Genomic DNA, 21289 nt, shown 5'->3' with positions numbered 1-21289 from the left:
CCATAACAGAATGTGTTTCATCAAAAGAGCAACTTAACAACAACAACTGAGTCCGTTGCAATATTTTTGTCAGCACTGAAGTGCTGGCATTTGTTTTCTTTCTCAGGAGACTACACATTCCGAAATAGCAGGTGGCGCCGCAGTACACGACTACTATTAAAGCACCAGAGAAGAAGAGAAAGTAGCAGCCCCTGTGCTAAACTGCTAACAACACAGTGGCGTTATTCAGTATTTACGGGGAGGATAACACGACCGTGTGTGTAGAATTTGTCCTGCAAAGGTCGCAAAGAGTAGAAAGAAGTCCTCGACGGATCTTACAAGTCACTAAAGAGTCTTCATCCTAACGACGTTAAAACGAAGCGGCAGCAGCCACTAGCCTTAGCCGCGGGCATTAGCAGGCATTGAAAACTGCAGAAAGCTTTCCAGAGCCAAAAGGCGCAACGTTATAATAACAAAATCAGTCTGACAGTCTCCTGATCCATCGCTGCTTTCATAGACGTGTACCTGCCTGCTCTGATTGAAGTGGTTTCATTCAGTTTGAGCGACGTTAGGAACAAAAGTTAGCCAGAGACCACGGTGGACTTTACACTCTTAACCTATCTCTGATGTAACTTATGTCAGAGCATATTTTTAATCTTTATGTCAAACATCAGCTTGTTTTAATTCTGGCTTAAGCAAAAAAAAAAAAAAAAAAAACAGACCCCCAAATATCTCCATTTGTTAAGCATAACAGCCTGTTATCATTTGGTTTTATGGGGGGAAACATGTGTCAGTTGTTTGTGTTTGTTATACTTGGTACACAAATGTTTAACTAAGAAAAGTGAACTATAACAACAGTTATAAAGTCAGAATCGTTCTTTGTTTTTTTGAAAAACATGAGTGATATTAGTTAAAATGAGTAATAAATATCTCTGCTCACTACATATTAACCCCTTCTTACACCCAGATGTGCATAAACACATCAAATAAACTTCTTTTGTTAAATCAACAATTGAAAAAAATATATCGGTTATTATCGGTTATCGGTATGGGTTCAGAAAAATAGTTATCGTTCATCACTAATCCTGACAGCAGAACAAACTCAAACATCTTCATATGACTTCTATAAATCACTGATTGTATTTAACGAAGGATAATTTTCTGTGTAAAATCAAATAGTGGGATTCATAAATCTGGTAGAAGCAAAATGCAACGAATTGATGCTACAATTTCTGCTGGAGTAAAAAATGATTTAATGCATGTTATAAAGGGAATTATCTATATATTGAACTATGTTTTAATAAACTTTATCAAACGTTTAAGAGAACATTGTCTATCTTACCATCTAGGTGTCTTAGCCACTTTTCTGTGTATAAGACAGAGAAAAGCATGTTGTAAATCAGTCATTCATAATGTGATCATCATTAAACATTAATCATGCTTAAGCAGAGAGTCACCAAAGATGGATCCTGACAGCAGAACAAACTCAAACATCTTCATAAGACTTACATTACTGATTGTATTTAACTAAGGATAATTTTATGTGTAAAATCAAATAGTGGGATTCATAAATCTTGTAGAAGCAAAAAGCAACAAATTGACACTACAATTTCTGCTGGAGTAAAAAATGATTTAATGCATGTTATAAATTGAATAGTCTTTTTATTGAACTATGTTTCAATAAACTTTTTTATCAAACATTTAAGAGAACATTTTCTATCTTACCATCTCGGTGTCTTCGCCACTTTTCTGTGTAAAAGACAAAGAAAAGCATGTTGTAAATCAGTCATTCATAATGTGATCATCATTAAACATTAATCATGCTTAAGCAGAGTGTCACCAAAGATGGATCCTGACAGCAGAACAAACTCAAACATCTTCAGAAGACTTCTATAAAATCGTTGATTGTATTTAACTAAGGATAATTTTCTATGTAAAATCAATTATTTGGATTCATGAATCTGGTAGAGAAAAACTATAAAAAAAAAACAACAACACAGAAGCTCTATATTTTCTGCTGAAACAAAGAAAAATCAACAAGTCAAACTGAGTTATTGTCTGTTCATAGATACTATATTGGTTTGGCTAAATATTTAATGTGGACTACAGATTTGATATTTAAAATTTGAAAATAGTGAATACAGGTGTGTTATTCTAGTAAAAATGAACTAATAGCTTAATTGTGATATTTAAATAAACCACATTTGAGAAATATATTCATTTTTTGATATGTTTTCTCTTTAAACATGTAAGAGAACATTTTGTATCTTACCGTATCGTTCTCTTAGCCACCCTCCTGTGTATTGGCCAAAGAAAAGCATGTTGTAAATCAGTCATTCATAATGTGATCATCATTAAACATTAATCATGCTTAAGCAGAGTGTCACCAAAGATGGATCCTGACAGCAGAACAAACTCAAAAATCTTCAGAAGACTTCTATAAAATCATTGATTGTATTTAATTAAGGATAATTTTCTATGTAAAATCAATTATTTGGATTCATGAATCTGGTAGAGAAAAACTATTAAAAAACAACAACACAGAAGCTCTATATTTTCTGCTGAAACAAAGAAAAATCAACAAGTCAAACTGAGTTATTGTCTGTTCATAGATACTATATTGCTTTGGCTAAATATTTAATGTGGACTACAGATTTGATAATTAATATTTGAAAATAGTGAATACAGGTGTGTTATTCTAGTAAAAATGAACTATTGGCTTAATTGTGATATTTAAATAAACCACATTTGAGAAATATATTCATTTTTTAATATGTTTTCTCTTTAAACATGTAAGAGAACATTTTCTATCTTACCGCATTGGTCTCTTAGCCACCATTCTGTGTATTGGACAGAGAAAAGCATGTTGTAAATCAGTCATTCATAATGTGATCATCATTAAACATTAATCATGCTTAAGCAGAGTGTCACCTCCATAAATGTGACAGTGGAGCAAATTCAAACATCTTCATATGACTTCTATCAAATCACTGATTGTATTTAATTCAGATTTTTTTCAGTTTAATATTGACTATTTAGACTAATAAATCTGGTAGAGAAAAACTATTAAAAACAACAAAGCAGCTCTATCATTTCCGCTGAAATAAAAAAAAAAAAAAAGAAATCAACTGATCAAACTGAATTGTTGTCTGTTTATAGATACTATATTGGTTGTGCTGTTAAAAATGAACTAATCCCTGGTCTGGAAGACCGCGCATTTCTCCTATGGTCTGACAAGGGTATTCATACCATAGGGGACTTATTGGCTGACAGCATTGTTAAATCTTTAAACCAGCTGATAGAGCAACATAACCTCCCCTCAGACATTTTTTAGGTATTTGCAGGTCCGTAGCTTTGTCCTTTCAAATGTGAGGTCACACCCTGCCGGGTTCTCTCGCTCTTCTATTGAAAAGGTCCTGCAGGACTCTGAACCCTGAAAACCTACTCCCAGGTTTTATAATGCTCTGTCCCCTCCAGCAGAGGGCACTGGTTATCTGAAATTGCTCTGGGAGGCTGACCTGGGGGGAACAATTTCAGATGAGGAGTGGGGCGATGTATGGCTGAGCTCGTCTGGCTATTTGTCCACCAACAAAGTTAAAGAATTTCAATTCAAAATGACTCACAGGCTCCAGATTACACCAGTGCTACGGAATCAATTCAATTCTACACTTTCCAAATACTGTAATAAATGTAAGATCTCAGAGGGAACATACTACCATTGTATTTTTGATTGTCCCTTTATTAAAAACTTCTGGAGAAAGGTTTGCAAAGACATTTCTGACATTTTCGCTAAAGAACTGGATCTTACTCCGCTGTCTTGTATCCTTGGTTTACATCCTGCACTGAATCTTAACTCTTGTATGTTGAGACTGCTTAATGTCCTTTTGTTTGATGCCAGACAGTGTGTCCTACTTCAGTGGATCTCTGACAAACCTCCTAAGCTCTCATAGTGGTTACAGGGCATAATGGAGCTTATTCTCCTGGAAGCAATGACCTGCTGGCTTAAAGACAAACCTCTATTATTCTCTAAAACTAGGAACCCGTTGTTGAACTATATTGGAGTGGAGAGTGCTCAGACTTTGCAGAAAGGCCTCTATGGACTTATTTGGTCTGACAAACCCAGAAGGAACCTCACTTGAGCTCTGGCATCAACCCAACACCATAATGTAGCACCCTACTGCCTGGGTATCTGTTTATGTACCCCTCCAACTGTCAATTTGAGTTTTTTATTTACTCGTTTTTTGAATGTTTTGCTTTCTGTCTTTCCTGTGATGTTTTGTTTTTCTTAACCCTTTTATTTATTTTTTATTTATTAGCTTTTCACCGTGTGGGAGTCTTTGTTCACTGTGTTGTCTGTAAAATAAGGTGCCTTTATGTTTTTGTGCTATATGTTCTGTAAAAACCAAAACAGTAATAAATATATCTTTAAAAAAAAAACAAGAACACATATCTAAATTCTAAAATTTACATAAACCACAGTTGAAGAATGTTTTATATCTCAACATGTTGTCTTTTCACATGTTTAAAAACAAACTCAAACATCTTAATATGACTCATATCACATTACTGATTGTATTTAATTAAGGAAAACATTTTTGTGTAAAATCAAATATTTGGACTCATAAATCTGGTAGAGCAAAACTATTGAAAGAACAAATTGATGCTACAATTTCTGCTGGAGTAAAAAATGATTTAATGCATGTTATAAAGTGAATCATCTATATATTGAACTATGTTTCAATAAACTTTTGTATCAAACATTTAAGAGACATTTTTTGTCTTACTGAATTCTTCTCGCCGCCCTCTTTCTGTGTATAAGACAAAGAAAAGCATGTTGTAAATCAGTCATTCATAATGTGATCATCATTAAACATTAATCATGCTTAAGCAGAGTGTCACCAAAGATGGATCCTGACAGCAGAACAAACTCAAACATCTTCAGAAGACTTACATTACTGATTGTATTTAACTAAGGATAATTTTCTGTGTAAAATCAAATAGTGGGATTCATAAATCTGGTAGAAGCAAAAAGCAACAAATTGACGCTACAATTTCTGCTGGAGTAAAAAATGATTAAATGCATGTTATAAAGTGAATTATCTATATATTGAACTATGTTTCAATAAACTTTATCAAACATTTAAGAGAACATTTTCTATCTTACCATCTATGTCTGTTAGCCACCCTTCTGTGTATAAGACAGAGAAAAGCATGTTGTAAATCAGTCATTCATAATGTGATCATCATTAAACATTAATCATGCTTAAGCAGAGTGTCACCAAAGATGGATCCTGACAGCAGAACAAACTCAAAAATCTTCAGAAGACTTCTATAAAATCATTGATTGTATTTAATTAAGGATAATTTTCTGTGTAAAATCAAATAGTGGGATTCATGAATCTGGTAGAAGCAAAACTTTTAAAAATGCAACAAATTGACGCTACAATTTCTGCTGGAGTAAAAAATGATTTAATGCATGTTATAAAGTGAATCATCTATATGTTGAACTATGTTTCAATAAACTTTTGTATCAAACATGTAAGAGAACATTTTCTATCTCACCATCTTGGTCTCCGAGCCACCATTCTGTGTATTGGACAGAGAAAAGCATGTTGTGAATCAGTCGTTCATAATGTGATCATCATTAAACATTAATCATGCTTAAGCAGAGTGTCACCTCCATAAATGTGACAGTGGAGCAAACTCAGACATCTTCATATGACTTCTATCAAATCACTGATTGTATTTAATTAAGAATTTTTTCAGTTTAATATTGACTATTTAGACTAATAAATCTGGTAGAGAAAAACTATTAAAAACAACAAAGCAGCTCTATCATTTCCGCTGAAATTAAAAAAAAAAAAAAAGAAATCAACTGATCAAACTGAATTATTGTCTGTTTATAGATACTATATTGGTTGTGCTGTTAAAAATGAACTAATCCCTGGTCTGGAAGACCGTGCATTTCTCCTATGGTCTGACAAGGGTATTCATACGATAGGGGATTTATTGGCTGACAGCATTGTTCAATCTTTTAACCAGCTGATAGAGCAACATAACCTCCCCTCAGACATTTTTTTAGGTATTTGCAGGTCCGCAGCTTTGTCCTTTCAAATGTGAGGTCACACCCTGCCGGGTTCTCTCGCTCTTCTATTGAAAAGGTCCTGCAGGACTCTGAACCCTGAAAACCTACTCCCAGGTTTTATAATGCTCTGTCCCCTCCAGCAGAGGGCACTGGTTATCTGAAATTGCTCTGGGAGGCTGACCTGGGGGGAACAATTTCAGATGAGGAGTGGGGCGATGTATGGCTGAGCTCGTCTGGCTATCTGTCCACCAACAAAGTGAAAGAATTTCAATTGAAAATGACTCACAGGCTCCAGATTACACCAGTGCTACGGAATCAATTCAATTCTACACTTTCCAAATACTGTAATAAATGTAAGATCTCAGAGGGAACATACTACCATTGTATTTTTGATTGTCCCTTTATTAAAAACTTCTGGAGAAAGGTTTGCAAAGACATTTCTGACATTTTTGGTAAAGAACTGGATCTTACTCCGCTGTCTTGTATCCTTGGTTTACATCCTGCACTGAATCTTAACTCTTGTATGTTGAGACTGCTTAATGTCCTTTTGTTTGATGCCAGACAGTGTGTCCTACTTCAGTGGATCTCTGACAAACCTCCTAAGCTCTCATAGTGGTTACAGGGCATAATGGAGCTTATTCCCCTGGAAGCAATGACCTGCTGGCTTAAAGACAAACCTCTATTATTCTCTAAAACTAGGAACCCGTTGTTGAACTATATTGGAGTGGAGAGTGCTCAGACTTTGCAGAAAGGTCTCTATGGACTTATCAGTGGGGATGCTGAGTAAGCATCCACACTATTGATATCCACGTCGGCCATCTTGAACTTTATTATTATTCTTCCTCCGCGCCGGCTATTTCCTCCTTCATACTTTGTCGTATCGACACCGTTTAAACTTTAAAAAATCCTGTTTCTCCGCCATTCGACTGCTATGACTTTTTCATTTCTAACTTTTACAATTTTTAAAATATTTAACTTTGTTTAACAATGCTAAGCAGATGGCAAAAATTTCACTAATTTGCACTTTTTTCCACTGCTCATAACTTTGGCACTCCTTGGGCTATTTTCACTATTTTACTCTCATACTCTTCAGCTTCTTGTGCAGAGTTTTGCGAGCTATAATACTATTTTCTACTATTTATTCTTTTTGAACTATCATGCTTTTTGCTGATCAAACTTTTTCAAAATTTTGGCTCTCTCAGACGTTTTAGAGTGAGACTTGTGTCACCAAAGATAGATCCTGACAGCAGAACAAACTCAAACATCTTCATATCACTTCTATAAAATCACTGATTGTATTTAATTAAGGATCATTTCCTATGTAAAACCAATTATTTGGATTCATGAATCTGGTAGAGAAAAACTATAAAAAAACAACACAGAAGCTCAATATTTTCTGCTGAAATAAAGAAAAATCAACAAGTCAAACTGAGTTATTGTCTGTTCATAGATACTATATTGGTTTTGCTAAATATTTAATGTGGACTACAGATTTGATATCTAATATTTGAAAATAGTGAACACAGGTGTGTTATTCATGTTAAAAATGAACTAATAGCTTAATTGTGATATTCAAATAAACCACATTTGAGAAATATATTCATTTTTTAATATGTTTTCTCTTTAAACATTTAAGAGAACATTTTGTATCTTACCGTATTGTTCTCTTAGCCACTTTTCTGTGTATTGGACAAAGAAAAGCATGTTGTAAATCAGTCATTCATAATGTGATCATCATTAAACATTAATCATGCTTAAGCAGAGTGTCACCAAAGATGGATCCTGACAGCAGAACAAACTCAAACATCTTTATATCACTTCTATCAAATCACTGATTGTATTTAATTAAGATTTTTTTTGTTTGTTTGTTTAATAATCATAATTTCTGCTGGAGTAAAAAATGATTTAATGCATTTTAAAAAGTGAATAATCTATATACTGAACTATGTTTTAATATTCTTTTTATTATCAAACATTTTAGAGAACATTTTGTATCTTACTGTATCGTGCTCTTCGCCTTCTTTCTGTATATAAGTGAAAGAAAAGAATGTTGCAAATCAGTCATTAATGATGTGATCATTATCAGTCACTGACCATGCTTTAGCATTGTTTTATATTTGATAGTGACAGTGGAAAGAACATAAGGTACTCCTTCATCAGACTTAAACCACAGAACTGATCTGTAGGTAATTTTGACTTTTTGTTGAAAATCAAATATTATCACTTATAAATTTGTTAGAGCAAAACTACTGAAAGAACTCATTATTACTGAATATTTTATCAACACAATGAATTCTGGCTTCTTACCCCTGATGAAAAATACAGCAACCACAATGATGACTACCAAAACAATCACTACTACTACTGGTACAAGGATGGATATCAGCCGCTCCTGCTCTTCTATAAAACAAAAAGTCAAATGTATTTGGATGATGTTGGTTAATGCTTTAGTTTGATATTGTAGTATTGTTGATATGCAATGTTTGTATAAAGATAAAAAATCAGTGCTTATAATGAGGATGTTTGTCAGTGAACTACTCACGTTTCATGATGATGGGGTTTGTGATGCTTTCACTCGTTTCACTGCTGACTGGGTTCATCATCAAACATCTGAAACTGTACTCCTTTGAATCCTAAACATTCAGAAAAAGAAAATCATGAAAACAGATTAAGAAAAAAAAAGCTCATATGTTAAAGAGAGATTAATGTTGTTAGTTTTTCATACCTTTTTTATAATCAACACAACATTTGAAGGTCCACGGTTGCCATCTATAAACCACGTATAAGTGATTGGTTCAGCCTCTGCAGTGTTGCCTTCACAGGTCACATCACAGTTGGTCATCTCAGTGTTGCAGGATGTTTTTACAGAGGGTTTAGCTACACGAGCTGACAGAAGAAAGAGCAAAGATACGGGGTACTTTAGGGTACTTGAGGTCAAAAGAATTTGAAGAATGATCTGGTGGTTAAACTTTATTTAAAAAATCACCGCTCACAGATAACAGAGAGCTGAGTCTTGCTGGAGACTTTGTAGTTAATCTCTGGTGTGTAGATGCCGTTGTCGTTCAGGTTAAGATCTTTAATGGTCAGTTCTCCAGTATCAGTGTTCACCTCACAATGACCTAAAATCATGAACAGACATGGTGACATGTGACAGCAGGCAGGGAGAAAATGTAAAACAGGGAGAAATGGGGGACAAACACTGTGGTGGGTCCCTGTTTTTATTATATTATTTTATCATTATTTTATTCTATGTTTCAACTGCATTACTCATCAGTAGACAACTACTGTAACCACAGACCTTTCACAAGTATACATCTTTAAAGATGGATTGCATTAATGGTCTGTAGTGAATTAAAACACCTCTGTCACTCTTAAAAATAAAATTTAGTGCCTCATAATCCTCGGATTTATCTACTAACTCAGTCCAGATCAGGGGTTTAAATGCTCTTTTAAGGTATTTTCATTTTCATTGTTTTATATTTGAGAGCTCCGAAAGAATTTACAGTCTAAGGCTCTGTTCACATGACAACGTTTTCAAGAGAAAACTCCGTTCACACAAGAGCGGCGTTTTGGTGCCTGAAAACAGAACTTTTTGGAAATGGGCTCCAGAGTGGAAGTTTTTCAAAACGCCCCTGTCTCTGTGTAAACAGGGAAAACAACACTTTCTGAAAACGCACATGTGCCCTATGGCTGCAGTCAGCTGTCAAGCACAAGTGTCTCAGCTCTCTGAACAGAGCTGTGGCAGCTCGAGCCGTCTGATATAGTTTACTGTGATTCAGCTTGTCAAGACACAGCAGCTGGATTTAGAAAAGAGGAAACATTATTCTCGTTTGGAGGGCAATCAATGTCAGTTTCTTTAGATAAAGTCATGCTATTATTTTGGAAATGATTACTTTTACCTTTTTTATTGATCATCATGATAATCACTGTCATCATCATCGTAGTGAGGCAGAGAAATTTCACGGCTCATATTAACAGAAAAAAATGCTTTGCTAGATCAGTCTTGTTATAACGTAGATATCTACTGAGAATCATTAATTTCCCACAGACAAATTCAGCTCCTACAGCCTTTGATTTCTTGTGGATTTTCTTATAAAATGCAGCGCTGCTCATGAGCACAGCTGGAGCCTTTTTTCAGAATGATATTTCCATTTTTCCATATATCTGCTTCTTGGAAATGATTTAGACTTTATCTTTTTTCTTTAAGTTTTATTCAGCTAACTGCACATCAATGTGCAGCTGATGGAGGAGACAGCTTCTGTGTTTGGGTTAAAAAGAAAGTTAATCACTTCCAAGAAGCAGATCAAATTGAAAAAGGGGAAGTATATTGTTCTGAAAAGGCTATCATTCTTTTGCTGCACTTAAAGCAGGAAATGCTGCACTTTCTTAGAAAATCCACAAGAAATCAAAAGCTTTAGGAGAAAAAAATTGTCCCTTGAAAATCAAACAGTCTTAGTGGATATCTTCGTTATAATTAGACTGGTCTTGCAATGCATTTTTGCATTTATATGTGTTGTAAAATTTCGCTGCTGCGCTACGATGGTGATGAGGAGGATTTAGTGATGAATTACTCTCATGAACCCAGGGCTTGACATTTACACCTGCCAACTAGCCAGATGTGGGTGGATTTCGACCGTGGCGCATAGGTGTAGGAAACCAGGGGGGATGGGTGGGATGTGTCCCCCCCAATATTGGAGACAGGTGCATTTGCCCCACCCAAAAATTACATTCCAGAGGAGAAAAATATTTGATTTTGAAATTTTTAACTCACGTGCTTTTATTTTGAAACACAGCATCCTGTCACCGCCGGCCCCCTCCCTCACCACACTGAGAGTGTTTGAGAGGTGGGAGACAGCAGCAGACAGCAGGTTGTCTACTGACAGAAAGTCTTTTGAACAAGGTAAAACAGTCTGTAGGGGATGTTGCCATGAACATGGCTTGTTTATAACTTCATGTTGTTAATTCACATTCATATTTAGAAACTATATCTTTTGAGTTGAGTTATCTTTGGTCACTTGTCTACTAACTTCTTCAGTGTTCCCAAGTAACGTCAACGCTAGCCAAAATGTTTTGTCATCTCATTTCAGTACAATGCCACCACTGAAGAAAAGGCTGAAACAGCAGCAAGACTTGCTTTGTGTTTTCAACAAGAGTAATGTTAGTGTGAGTAACGGTTACACAACACAAGGACAACAGGAAAAGGAGAGGATGGCATATGGCTTGAAGTGAGGTCTTAGAGTTCTGTCTGTGCTACTAAATTTGTCTTTGTGCTACTGAAATATTTAACTTGCTAGTACCAATGCTGTCACCTGATAAAGTAAGCGTACAGCCCTGGAATGACATAATCATGATGCTTTGATTAAAGACTCAAGCCATTTTGTTCAAGAGGGAGAGAGAGAGTTGGTTTTTCTGGGTGGTTTGCCCACATCTTAAGATCATAAAACATATACATACAGATTTTATACATGCATTTATATAGGCGTGCACAGCACTATTTTTCCAAGAAACATTTGAAAAAAAGAAGAAAGAGTAAAAGATCACATAGCATTTTGTGAATGTTTTGCGGTGTAGTTAATTTATGACATATTTCTGCTCAAATTATTTATGGATCTGTCAGGTTTCCAATATGTGTCCCCCCAGTGTTAAACTCATTCCTACACCCTTGCTGTGGCGAGTAGCAACATGAGACACACATATGAGGACAGGAGAAGTTTAACACTCAACATTCTCTGATGGAGATCTGTCAGAGTGAAAATTACTGATGTTCTTGTAATCTGCTGTAGACTTTGTACAATCTGTGTTTTCTTTTAAAGACATAATAGCGTAATAATCCTCCAACACATTTGAAACTTGCAGACTTCCACACTGTCTCACCAGAAGTAAAAAAGTAGATTTTAAGGGACCAGTCTTGTCAGCATTATTTTAGATTTTGATAACTGCTCAACAACAGAAATATGCAAATTACATTTTGTGTTTTTTGCTCTCCTGTCGTGAAAAGTATTAATGTGACTGTGTGTGTGTGTGTGTGGGTGTGGGTGGGTGGGTGTGGGGGTGTGTGTGTGTGTGGGGGGGGGTGGGTGTGTGTGTGTGTGGGTGTGTGTGTGTGTGTGTGTGTGTGTGTATGCACATGCTTGTAGATTATTGATTTGATCTGTTTTATTGTTACTATTTATCTGCCCAGGGATGACTAATGAAATGGCTAGTGTATATGATACAAAGCATCTCTGTCTTCTTGAGAGACTAATGTTATTTCAAATATTGTCCCAGAGACATAAACGTGATTAAAATAAACAAAACAAAGCGAGGATGACCATAAGGTCTAATGACCTTCACCCTCAAAGTTAAACCAGCTCATCCACGTGTTAGAGTGGGTTTTGCAATTTTAGATATTAACTAAATTTACAAGAAGGTCCAAGAAGGACTGACAACACAAAAACATAATGCCCCTGGCATCGTCTATAGCTGACATCTGATAAAACATCTTATTTACACTGAAACATGTGAAAGCCCCACATCAATCTATATCTTAAAATAAACTTAAACCACAATCTTAACCTGTCTCATTTAAAATTTTTCTCCCCTAGAAAAACACTCAAACCAATGCAAAAAGCATACAGAAAGATAAAAGATCACAGATATCATAATTGTTCCCCTGGGAAGTCAGCTCACATTGAGCTGTTCAAGAGGCTGATGGCAGTCAGAACAAAACAGTTTTTGGTTAAATAGTTCTACATGTAACATATCTGGGGTCAGACAGGAGCAGCGAAACCTCCTTGAAAAAGGTTTGGTTCATCCAGGATCAACTGGGCCTTTTTAAGAGTTTTGGTTTTGTATCATTTAAACAGCTCATTCAGAGTAGTGCAGTAATTTTACAGGACATATTGACTAAGACCAGCAAGATGTTCTTGTTTTTTAAACAACCATAATAAAGTCACTATAAAATACCTTCAAATGCCTTTTATTTGACAAACCAAGTAGTCGAATTTGGATCAAAGTGCTTTTGTTTTTAAGTGTAAATTAATAAGTATATTTGAAAGAAAAGTTACCTTCAAACTGGCCAAAACACTCAAACTCGTTTCCATACCAATCTGCTGCAATATTTTCATTGTGTTTCCACTCTATGCTTTGGATAGGAAGATCCATGGGGGGCGGACTGAGGACAGCATCTCCACCTATAGCCATGTAAATTTGGTCAGCTGTAAAGAAAAATAAAAAAGGACACCAAAGGTCATTATTGAATATATTTAGTCCTTTCTAAGTTATCTAAATCACATTTGGAACCATTTCTTAATTCATGAGCAAAAAAGAAAAAAACTACTCCCAATGCAGAAGTTATGCTACAGACGTTTTCCCCACACAACTAAGACAGAATCTAAAGCAACATAAATTAATTTATTTAGTTATTCATTTGAATTTATTTAACCAGGAAAACCTCACTGAGATTAAGAATCTCAGCAGCACAATGAACAGAGCTGCAAACATGAAACATGAAACATAAGAAACACTACAAACACAGATCAACCAACGACTGGTTCACAGAGCAGAAAGTCATCAGTCAAAACATCTACAACCTGGTCAATCTTCCTCCAATGCCTTCAATCTCTCTTTAAATTTTAAGAGCAACTTTAATAGACCAGCTCTCCCAGACATACAGTGCTTTACAAATTTATTAGACCACCCTAACCCTAACCAAAGTAAGGTTTATACCACAGCTGCCCTAAATTAACAGCATGGGCAATTACGAAAATCATTTTTTATGTTTCTGCTATGGTTAATGATGCACAGAGAGCAAAAGTAAATTAAGACTGTAGCTTCTAGAACTTTCCACATGAATAAAATCACACAAGTATGATGGAAGCAGGTTAAGTAAAGCTTTATAAATGATGATTTGCCAATAATTTAGCTTAAGAGTGGTCAAAGAGGGCCAACCAACTCGATCACACAGAATGTAATGATAGGTTCAGGACTTTAAGGTTCGTTATAAACCTCAGTGCTCCATGATATACTGTATCTAAAGATTTAAGACGTTGAGAAGATGCACGCATGTACAGAGCATCACAGTAATCAATCACAGGCATAAAAGTGGCAGAAACAAGCCTTTTCTTTGAAAGAAAAACAAGAGGTTTTTTTCTGGAGAAGAAGAAGTGTTTTGAAAATGATGGCATATGTCTATATTATGTAATAGATGGGGGTAAAATGGTATCATCTTTCGTTCTGGGGTGTGTGATAAGCCGTGCTACATTTGTGACTCAGTAGGGGAGACCAGGGGCAATTGTAACACACTAAATTCCTCCAATTAGAAACAAGCTTGAGTGATAAAACTAACTCTGCACAAACTCAGAAGGATTCTCTCTCTGCCTGCTGAAAAAGAGCAGGAATACTTCCACACCACAGAAGCTGTCCACAAAAAAATGATTTTTAGGTACGGAGATTACTTTTTGGTTTGACAAATGTTTTTCTTCTGCTGTCTAAAGTTTAGATGAAAGTAAAGACAAATTCTGTTTAATTTCATGCCTGGTCGTTTTTTTTTTAAAATTGCATTTATTTGGAGCTCCATTAGCTTTGGCTAGGGCCATTGCTACTCTTCCTGGAGTCCACACCCAACACAATTGTCTTGTCAGTGCAGTACACAATTACACAAAACACACCACACAACAAAGCAACGCAAACAACAACTAAAAATAACAATTTACAAAACAAAAACAAAAAGAACATTCATATAGTAGGACCTAGTTCCAATTAACAGTGCCTCCAACAGGTAGCTTTTAACATCAGATAATCAGTTACATAGCAATATGATTTTACAATATATCAATATACATTTACAGTTATATATCAATATACATATGCATTTATAGATCTCATAAAGCTAATCAGACTTACCCTGTTTGCTAATAAATTTTCTTTCAGTAGTTCTTTCATTCTAAATTTGTTATTTTCTTGAATGATTTGTCCTGGCAGGGCATTCCATATCACCATGGCTCTGTACATTACAGTACTTTTCATCTCATTTGTCTTTGCTTTAGGTAGAGTAAACCTTCCTTCCGTAGCATGCCTTGTATTATATAGAAATTTTAAAAAGGAAAAAAATGCACTTTAATCAATCATGTTTGTATAGTGATGTTAGCGTGTCTATTTTGCAGTTTTATTAAAGTTTGGCTACAGACAGTTCTTAACTGATGAATCTGAAATGTTTTGAATAGATCTAAATAATAAAAATGTACTGAGAAGAAAATAATTCTTACTGTGACTTATTAGTGCAATAAGCCTTGGTGTGTCCATAAATAGATACATCTTTTTCTATGAATTCATATACAGCCTACTTGAATTGGGGAAATAAGAAAATGTGTTGAAAAAAACCTTGGTAAATTTATGTGATACTGTAGCAGAAATGGGAATACTTTAGAGTTAGCCCTAAACTGACATATAGAGGGTAAATATGATGTTTATGGTCAGTGTTACAGTTGCTCCCAAACACTTACAACTGTAACACCCTGACTACTTTGACTGAACTGAACAAAACACTCATGCTTTTATGAGTTACAACACAGCTATAGATTTATTAACTAGAGCGAACTATATGTTTCTTATATATAAAAATGTCTATTCAAAGTAATCTGTGAGATATGAAGGAAAATGTAAAAAATGTGACTCAGTAGGGGAGACCAGGGGCAGTTGTAACACACTAAATTCCTCCAATTAGAAACAAGCTTGATCCGTATCACTCCCAAAATCAAATTAGTTTTTCCTTATGCCATTTCTGACATTTCCTGAAAATTTTATGAAAATCCATCCATAACTTTTTCAGTTATGTTGCTGACAAACAAACAAACAAACAAACCCACCCATCACATAACCTCCTTGGCGGAGGTAAAAATGGCGTTTGTATTCAAAGTAATCTGTGAGATATGAAGGCAAATGTAAAAAAATGTTACACTTGCCCCCAGTCTCCCCTACCTTAGGACTAGCTCAGTACAAGTTATTTAGAGTCAAGCTCCACTCTTCAGATAGCATCAGTCACTTTGACCCCCCTAAAGCCTGTTGTATCATATTTGATTCATACTTTTATGATACCTATCTGATCAATATGATCATAAAAAAAAACATCTGAATACAACCTGATAAATGATCAAATGCCCTCAAGTGGATTATGAGTTACCAGAAACATCTAATGTATCAAATGAGATACAATATTAAATTTTATGTAAATTTGGATTTTCTGGATTTCAGTAGAAAGTCAAATAAAAATTTCAGTTCCAAAAAATGAACATTTTCTGGCTTTGTGTTTTCAGGCATTAATAGACTGAAAACTTTCAGCTTATGCTTAAAGTCAAATGGAATAAGCCTGACACAACCATAACTATTATCTTGTCAACTAAGGTTTTTAATTGCTTCCACATCCAGAGGAGAACGTGCACGAGCGACTTGAGAAAGGAAGTTACTCTAACACGGAAGAAGTAAAAAACACAACCCTGGATTAACTTTAACATAAAGTTTCCAATTAAATCCACTTTTAGGTACACTAAGATGGTCCAAACTACACACCTTATATGAATAACACAACTTTGTTCAAATCATCACAAAACACATTTAAATGGTATTTATTTCAATACTTACAAAGACTGGGAGAAAAACTCAGGAACAGGAAAAATAATCCCAACTCTTGAAGCATGTGCGGCATATTCCTAACAAGTTAAACCGGCACAATAACGACGCGAGTACACTAAATATTGATACTTTGATACATCTCAGTTAGCAAAAGCTACATAAACTACTCAGATACGAATTTTGTTCGTCACAGACGATATCGAAAGTAGTCCAGCTTCTTCTTCTTCTTCTTCTTTAGAGTTTTTCTGGCGGTTCTGGGTGGTTCTGGATCAGGCAGTTGACCTTAAATTCTGTTCATTAGATTTGTTCCTCTAGAAATACGAGTATCTGTTTGTATGTTTGCTAAAGTACACATTTCAATGTAAAGCTGACATTCTGTTGCTTGAGTGACTCCCTAAGCCTCTGTCTTTCCTGTGAATATTGGCTGCAATCCATAATGCAGTGCTATCCTGTTTCCAGTTTATTGCAGTGAGAGCAAAGTCCTGTAGGGTGTTTGCCTATAATAAAATGGAGTGTACTGTTTAATCCTGTGTGTCCTATTCTGAGTCGTGTGATTGTGGCTTCTTCCCTCTGAGTAGTGAACGTTTTCCTACCATCTTTGACCTGTTGTTGTTTACTGTATAAGTGTCTTCCTGTGTCAATAATATCCCAATATTCCTGCCATGTTTGTTAAATGTGTGTGCTGATGATTGATTTAGCTTCTGTTTTACTTAACCAGATTTATAAATCAACCTTTTTTATTCTTAATGACTTTTTCACAAATACAGTTGCCAGAAAAAGTATGTGAATCCTTTGGGATTTCTTGGATTTCTGCATAAATTGGTCATCAAATGTGTTCTGATCTTCATCTAAGTCACAACAATAGACAATCACATTCTGCTTAAACTAATACTGCAAAAAAATGATATGTTTTCATGTTTTTCTTGAACAAACCATGTAAACGTTCACAGTGCAGTGCAATTTTGGACCATTCCTCTTTACAAAACTGTTTCAGTTCAGCAATATTATTCAGATGTCTGGTGTGCATCGCTCTCTTGAGGTCATGCCACAGCATCTCAATGGGGTTGAGGTCAGGACTCTGACTGGGCCACTCCAGAAGGCGTATTTTTTTTCTGTTGAAGCCATTCTGTTGTTGATTTACTTCTATGCTTTGAGTTGTTGTCCTGTTGCATCACCCATCCTCTGTTGAGCTTCAGTTGGTGGACAGATGGTCTTAAGTTTTCCTGCAAAATGTCTCGATAAAATTGGGAATTCATTTTTCTGTCAATGACAGCAATCCGTCCAGGCCCTGAGGCAGCAAAGCAGCCCCAAACCATGATGGCCCCTCTACCATATTTCACAGTTGGGATGAGGTTTTGATGTTGGTGTGCTGTGCCTTTTTTTCTCCACACATAGCGTTGTGTGTTCCTTCCAAACAACTCAGTTTTGGTTTCATCTGTCCACAGAATATTTTGCCAGTAGTGCTGTGGAACATCCAGGTGCTCTTTTGCAAACTTCAAACATGCAGCAATGTTTTTTTTATTCAGCAGTGGCTTCCCCCTTGTTGTCCTCCCATGAACTTCATTCTTGTTTAATGTTTTACTTATTGTTTATTTGAAAACACAAATGTTAGCATGTACCAGAGATTTCTGTAAGTCTTTAACTGACACTCTAGGACTCTTCTTCACCTGATTAAGCATTCTGCGCTGTGCTCTTGCAGTCATCTTTACAGGACAGCCACGCCTGGGGAGAGTAGCAACAGTGCTGAACCTTCTCCATTTGTAGACTGTCTTACCGTGGACACATGAACATCAAGACTTTTAGAGATACTTTTGTAACCCTTTCCTACTTCATGCAAGACAACAATTCTTGATCGTAGGTCTTCTTAGAGCTCTTTTGTGCGAGGCATGGTTCACATCAGGCAATGCTTCTTGAGGACAGCAAACTCAAAACTGGTGTGTGTTTTTTGTAGGGCAGGGCAGCTTTAACCAACACATCCAATCTCATCACATTGATTGGACTCCAGGTTGGCTGACTCCTGGCTCCAATTAGCACTTGGAAAAGTCATTAGCCTAGGGGTTCACGTACGTTTCCACCCTGCACTGTGAATGTTTACATGGTTTGTTCAAGAAAAACATGAAAACATATCATTTTTTGTGCAGTATTAGTTTAAGCAGACTGTGTTTGTCTGTTGTTGTGACTTAGATGAAGATCAGAACACATTTGATGACCAATTTATGCAGAAATCCAAGAAATCCCTCAAAGGGTTCACATACTTTTTCTTGCAGCTGTAGACGATATATCCTAAGTCCTGCAAACTTAAATTAACATTTGAATCTCAGGTTTTAGCACTTAAAATAATTGATTTTAAACTAGTAGTGAATACTTAAATAGTTCATGTAGAACAAGTACTGCACACTAAAAATAAACATTTTTTTTTTATTAACTCAGAAAAGTCAACTGTAGTTTACTTGTTATTTTTGAGGCAACAAGTTTCCATATTTTTTTGAAGTAAGCTCAACTTATTTTCTTACAGTGTATAATCAAGGCTTGATCTCCAACAGTAAATATTCTGCCAATGTTGTAAAACCTTGTCCTGCCACACAGAGGAGCTAGGTTTTTGGCCTTTTACACTTGGTCTTAGTTTTATCTCTATGTTGTTTCCAGGTCAGCTTTTAATCAAATATGACTCCAAGGAACTTGGACTCACTCACTTGCTCTAGAGTCTTGAGTTTTAATGAAAGTTCTTTGTGCTGCTTAGAAAAACACGACTTGTGATTTTGTTTTTGATTATATAAACCCCCATCTATCTGCATATGTCTCTGGTAAACTTTCAGTTTATAACTCAGCTGTCCATTGTCCAAGTGTGGACCTACTATTGCTCAGGATTATTACTTACGCATGGCCATCATTGCATGGACTCTTGGTCAGATTTTTAGATCACGGGACACTTTGCACCTAGTGGTCTCCAGAAAATTTTGATATTTTTTGGGTCACCAACATGAAAATTCAGAATTATCCAAGATATCCACTTCAACATTTTTCAAAGGTTAAGGCCCCAAGTGGATTTGACTTTGTAGATAAAATTGAAATTTTGTGTGCAGATGTGGCTTGGAGATCTACAAAGCCTCTTGGGCCATTTTGTCTGCCATGTTGAATAATATGCAAAAAGTCATAACTCTAGTATACATGTTCATATCTGAGACAGATTTCATGTGCTTGATAGCAGTCCAGGCCAGAACACATCCATACTTGAAATTTTGAAAAAATTTTACAGCGCCACCCTCTGGCAACAGAAAGTCATTACTCCTGAATTTCTCATCGCAGTACCTACATGGTTGGACAAATCATTCTGAAATTCACTCAGGCAGTTCTTAAGGGGTATACAATGATCAAACGTCTACGTTAAAAGGCGGGTTTTGTTTGCCATGAAACAAGAAGTAGATTTTTCAAATGGTTATAAGACATCTAGAGCAATGAAATTTGACCCAAAACAATCTCATTGGCATTCTGAGACGATTGATGTTAATTTTGTAGGTGGGTGTAGCAGATTGGCTCAATGACGCCCCCAGAACATTTAAAAAATTCAGCCCCCCCAGCAGGTTTAACCTCCTCTGGCAACAGAAAGTCATTACTCCTGAATTTCACATTGCAGTACCTACATGGTTGGACAAATCATTCTGAAATTCACTCAGGCAGTTCTTAAGGGGTATACAATGATCAAACGTCTACGTTAAAAGGCGGGGTCATGGCGATTTTTTGTTTGCCATGGAACAAGAAGTAGATTTTTCAAATGGTTATAAGACATCTAGAGCAATGAAATTTGACCCAAAACAATCTCATTGGCATTCTGAGACGATTGATGTTAATTTTGTAGGTGGGTGTAGCCTATTGGCTCAATGACGCCCCCAGAAAATTTAAAAAATTCAGCCCCCCCAGCAGGTTTAACCTAGGATTTCGAACATGTGTGGGCAGATGTGTCATGTCAGGATGCAAAAAAAATCCTCTTGGACCCATATTGTAAGTGAAACAGGAAGTTGGCCATTTTGAATTTTTTTGGTAAAACGAGGCTTATTTTAGGGGTCGTATTTGAACGAACTCGTCCGAGGGCGTTCATCCAAACTACTTGATCTTTGATGTAGAGCAAGAAGAGATGACTTAGGTTAGTAAAAATTTCCATATTACAAGATTGGCCAAATCCTGCTGAAATTGGCCCAGGGACATCCCTTGAAGTTGGTATTACTCAAATTTGAAGGTTAAGAGTCCAGACCTAAAATGGTGTGGTGGTGACAGTTTTTCATTCGCCATGTAACAGGAAGTAGAATTATCTAGTGCTTACAAAACTTGTAAAGCCATGAAACGTGGCAGAAAATTATTGTACAAGATGATTGTTACAGATGATTGGGTTGCTCAGTCAATCACAAAATTTTAAAATTCAGCAGCAGGATTATCTGAGGATGTTGAAAATTCTTGAACTTATACATCATTTTAAGTTCTACAAAAAAGCATTTCAGACCCATGTGGGAAAAAAACAAACAGGAAGTCTGCCATTTTCATTTTTGTGGTCAAAAAGCAGTGCATTTTGCATAATTATCACTACAACCATTTTTACACAAAAATTATCCTCTGAGAACAGAA

General features: G+C 35.8%; 1 protein-coding gene across 2 annotated transcripts in view; it reads right to left on the bottom strand.

Moving 5' to 3' along the window:
- LOC121506194 overlaps positions 1–21289 on the bottom strand; it is a 177463-nt gene that overhangs the window by 8659 nt on the left and 147515 nt on the right. The window contains exons 1-15 of one of the 2 annotated variants that reach the window (XM_041781877.1): positions 16682–16783; positions 13111–13260; positions 9058–9183; positions 8790–8950; positions 8607–8697; positions 8372–8464; positions 8065–8088; positions 7720–7743; positions 5542–5565; positions 5144–5167; positions 4764–4787; positions 2796–2819; positions 2252–2275; positions 1705–1728; positions 1322–1345 (exon numbers count right to left, since the gene is read on the bottom strand). In XM_041781877.1, the coding sequence (XP_041637811.1) occupies positions 1322–1345; positions 1705–1728; positions 2252–2275; positions 2796–2819; positions 4764–4787; positions 5144–5167; positions 5542–5565; positions 7720–7743; positions 8065–8088; positions 8372–8464; positions 8607–8697; positions 8790–8950; positions 9058–9183; positions 13111–13260; positions 16682–16745 (901 nt within the window). In that variant the 5' untranslated portion in view covers positions 16746–16783. Of the gene's footprint in view, positions 1–1321; positions 1346–1704; positions 1729–2251; positions 2276–2795; positions 2820–4763; positions 4788–5143; positions 5168–5541; positions 5566–7719; positions 7744–8064; positions 8089–8371; positions 8465–8606; positions 8698–8789; positions 8951–9057; positions 9184–13110; positions 13261–16681; positions 16784–21289 lie in introns of those variants that run through there. The other variant, XM_041781876.1, reaches the window with a different exon arrangement.

The sequence above is a fragment of the Cheilinus undulatus genome, linkage group 24, assembly GCF_018320785.1.
Source record: "Cheilinus undulatus linkage group 24, ASM1832078v1, whole genome shotgun sequence".
In the NCBI taxonomy this organism is placed as follows: Eukaryota; Metazoa; Chordata; class Actinopteri; order Labriformes; family Labridae; genus Cheilinus; species Cheilinus undulatus.
The sequence above is the reverse complement of the archived record's forward strand: the minus strand, read 5'-3'. Positions and strand labels throughout refer to the sequence as shown.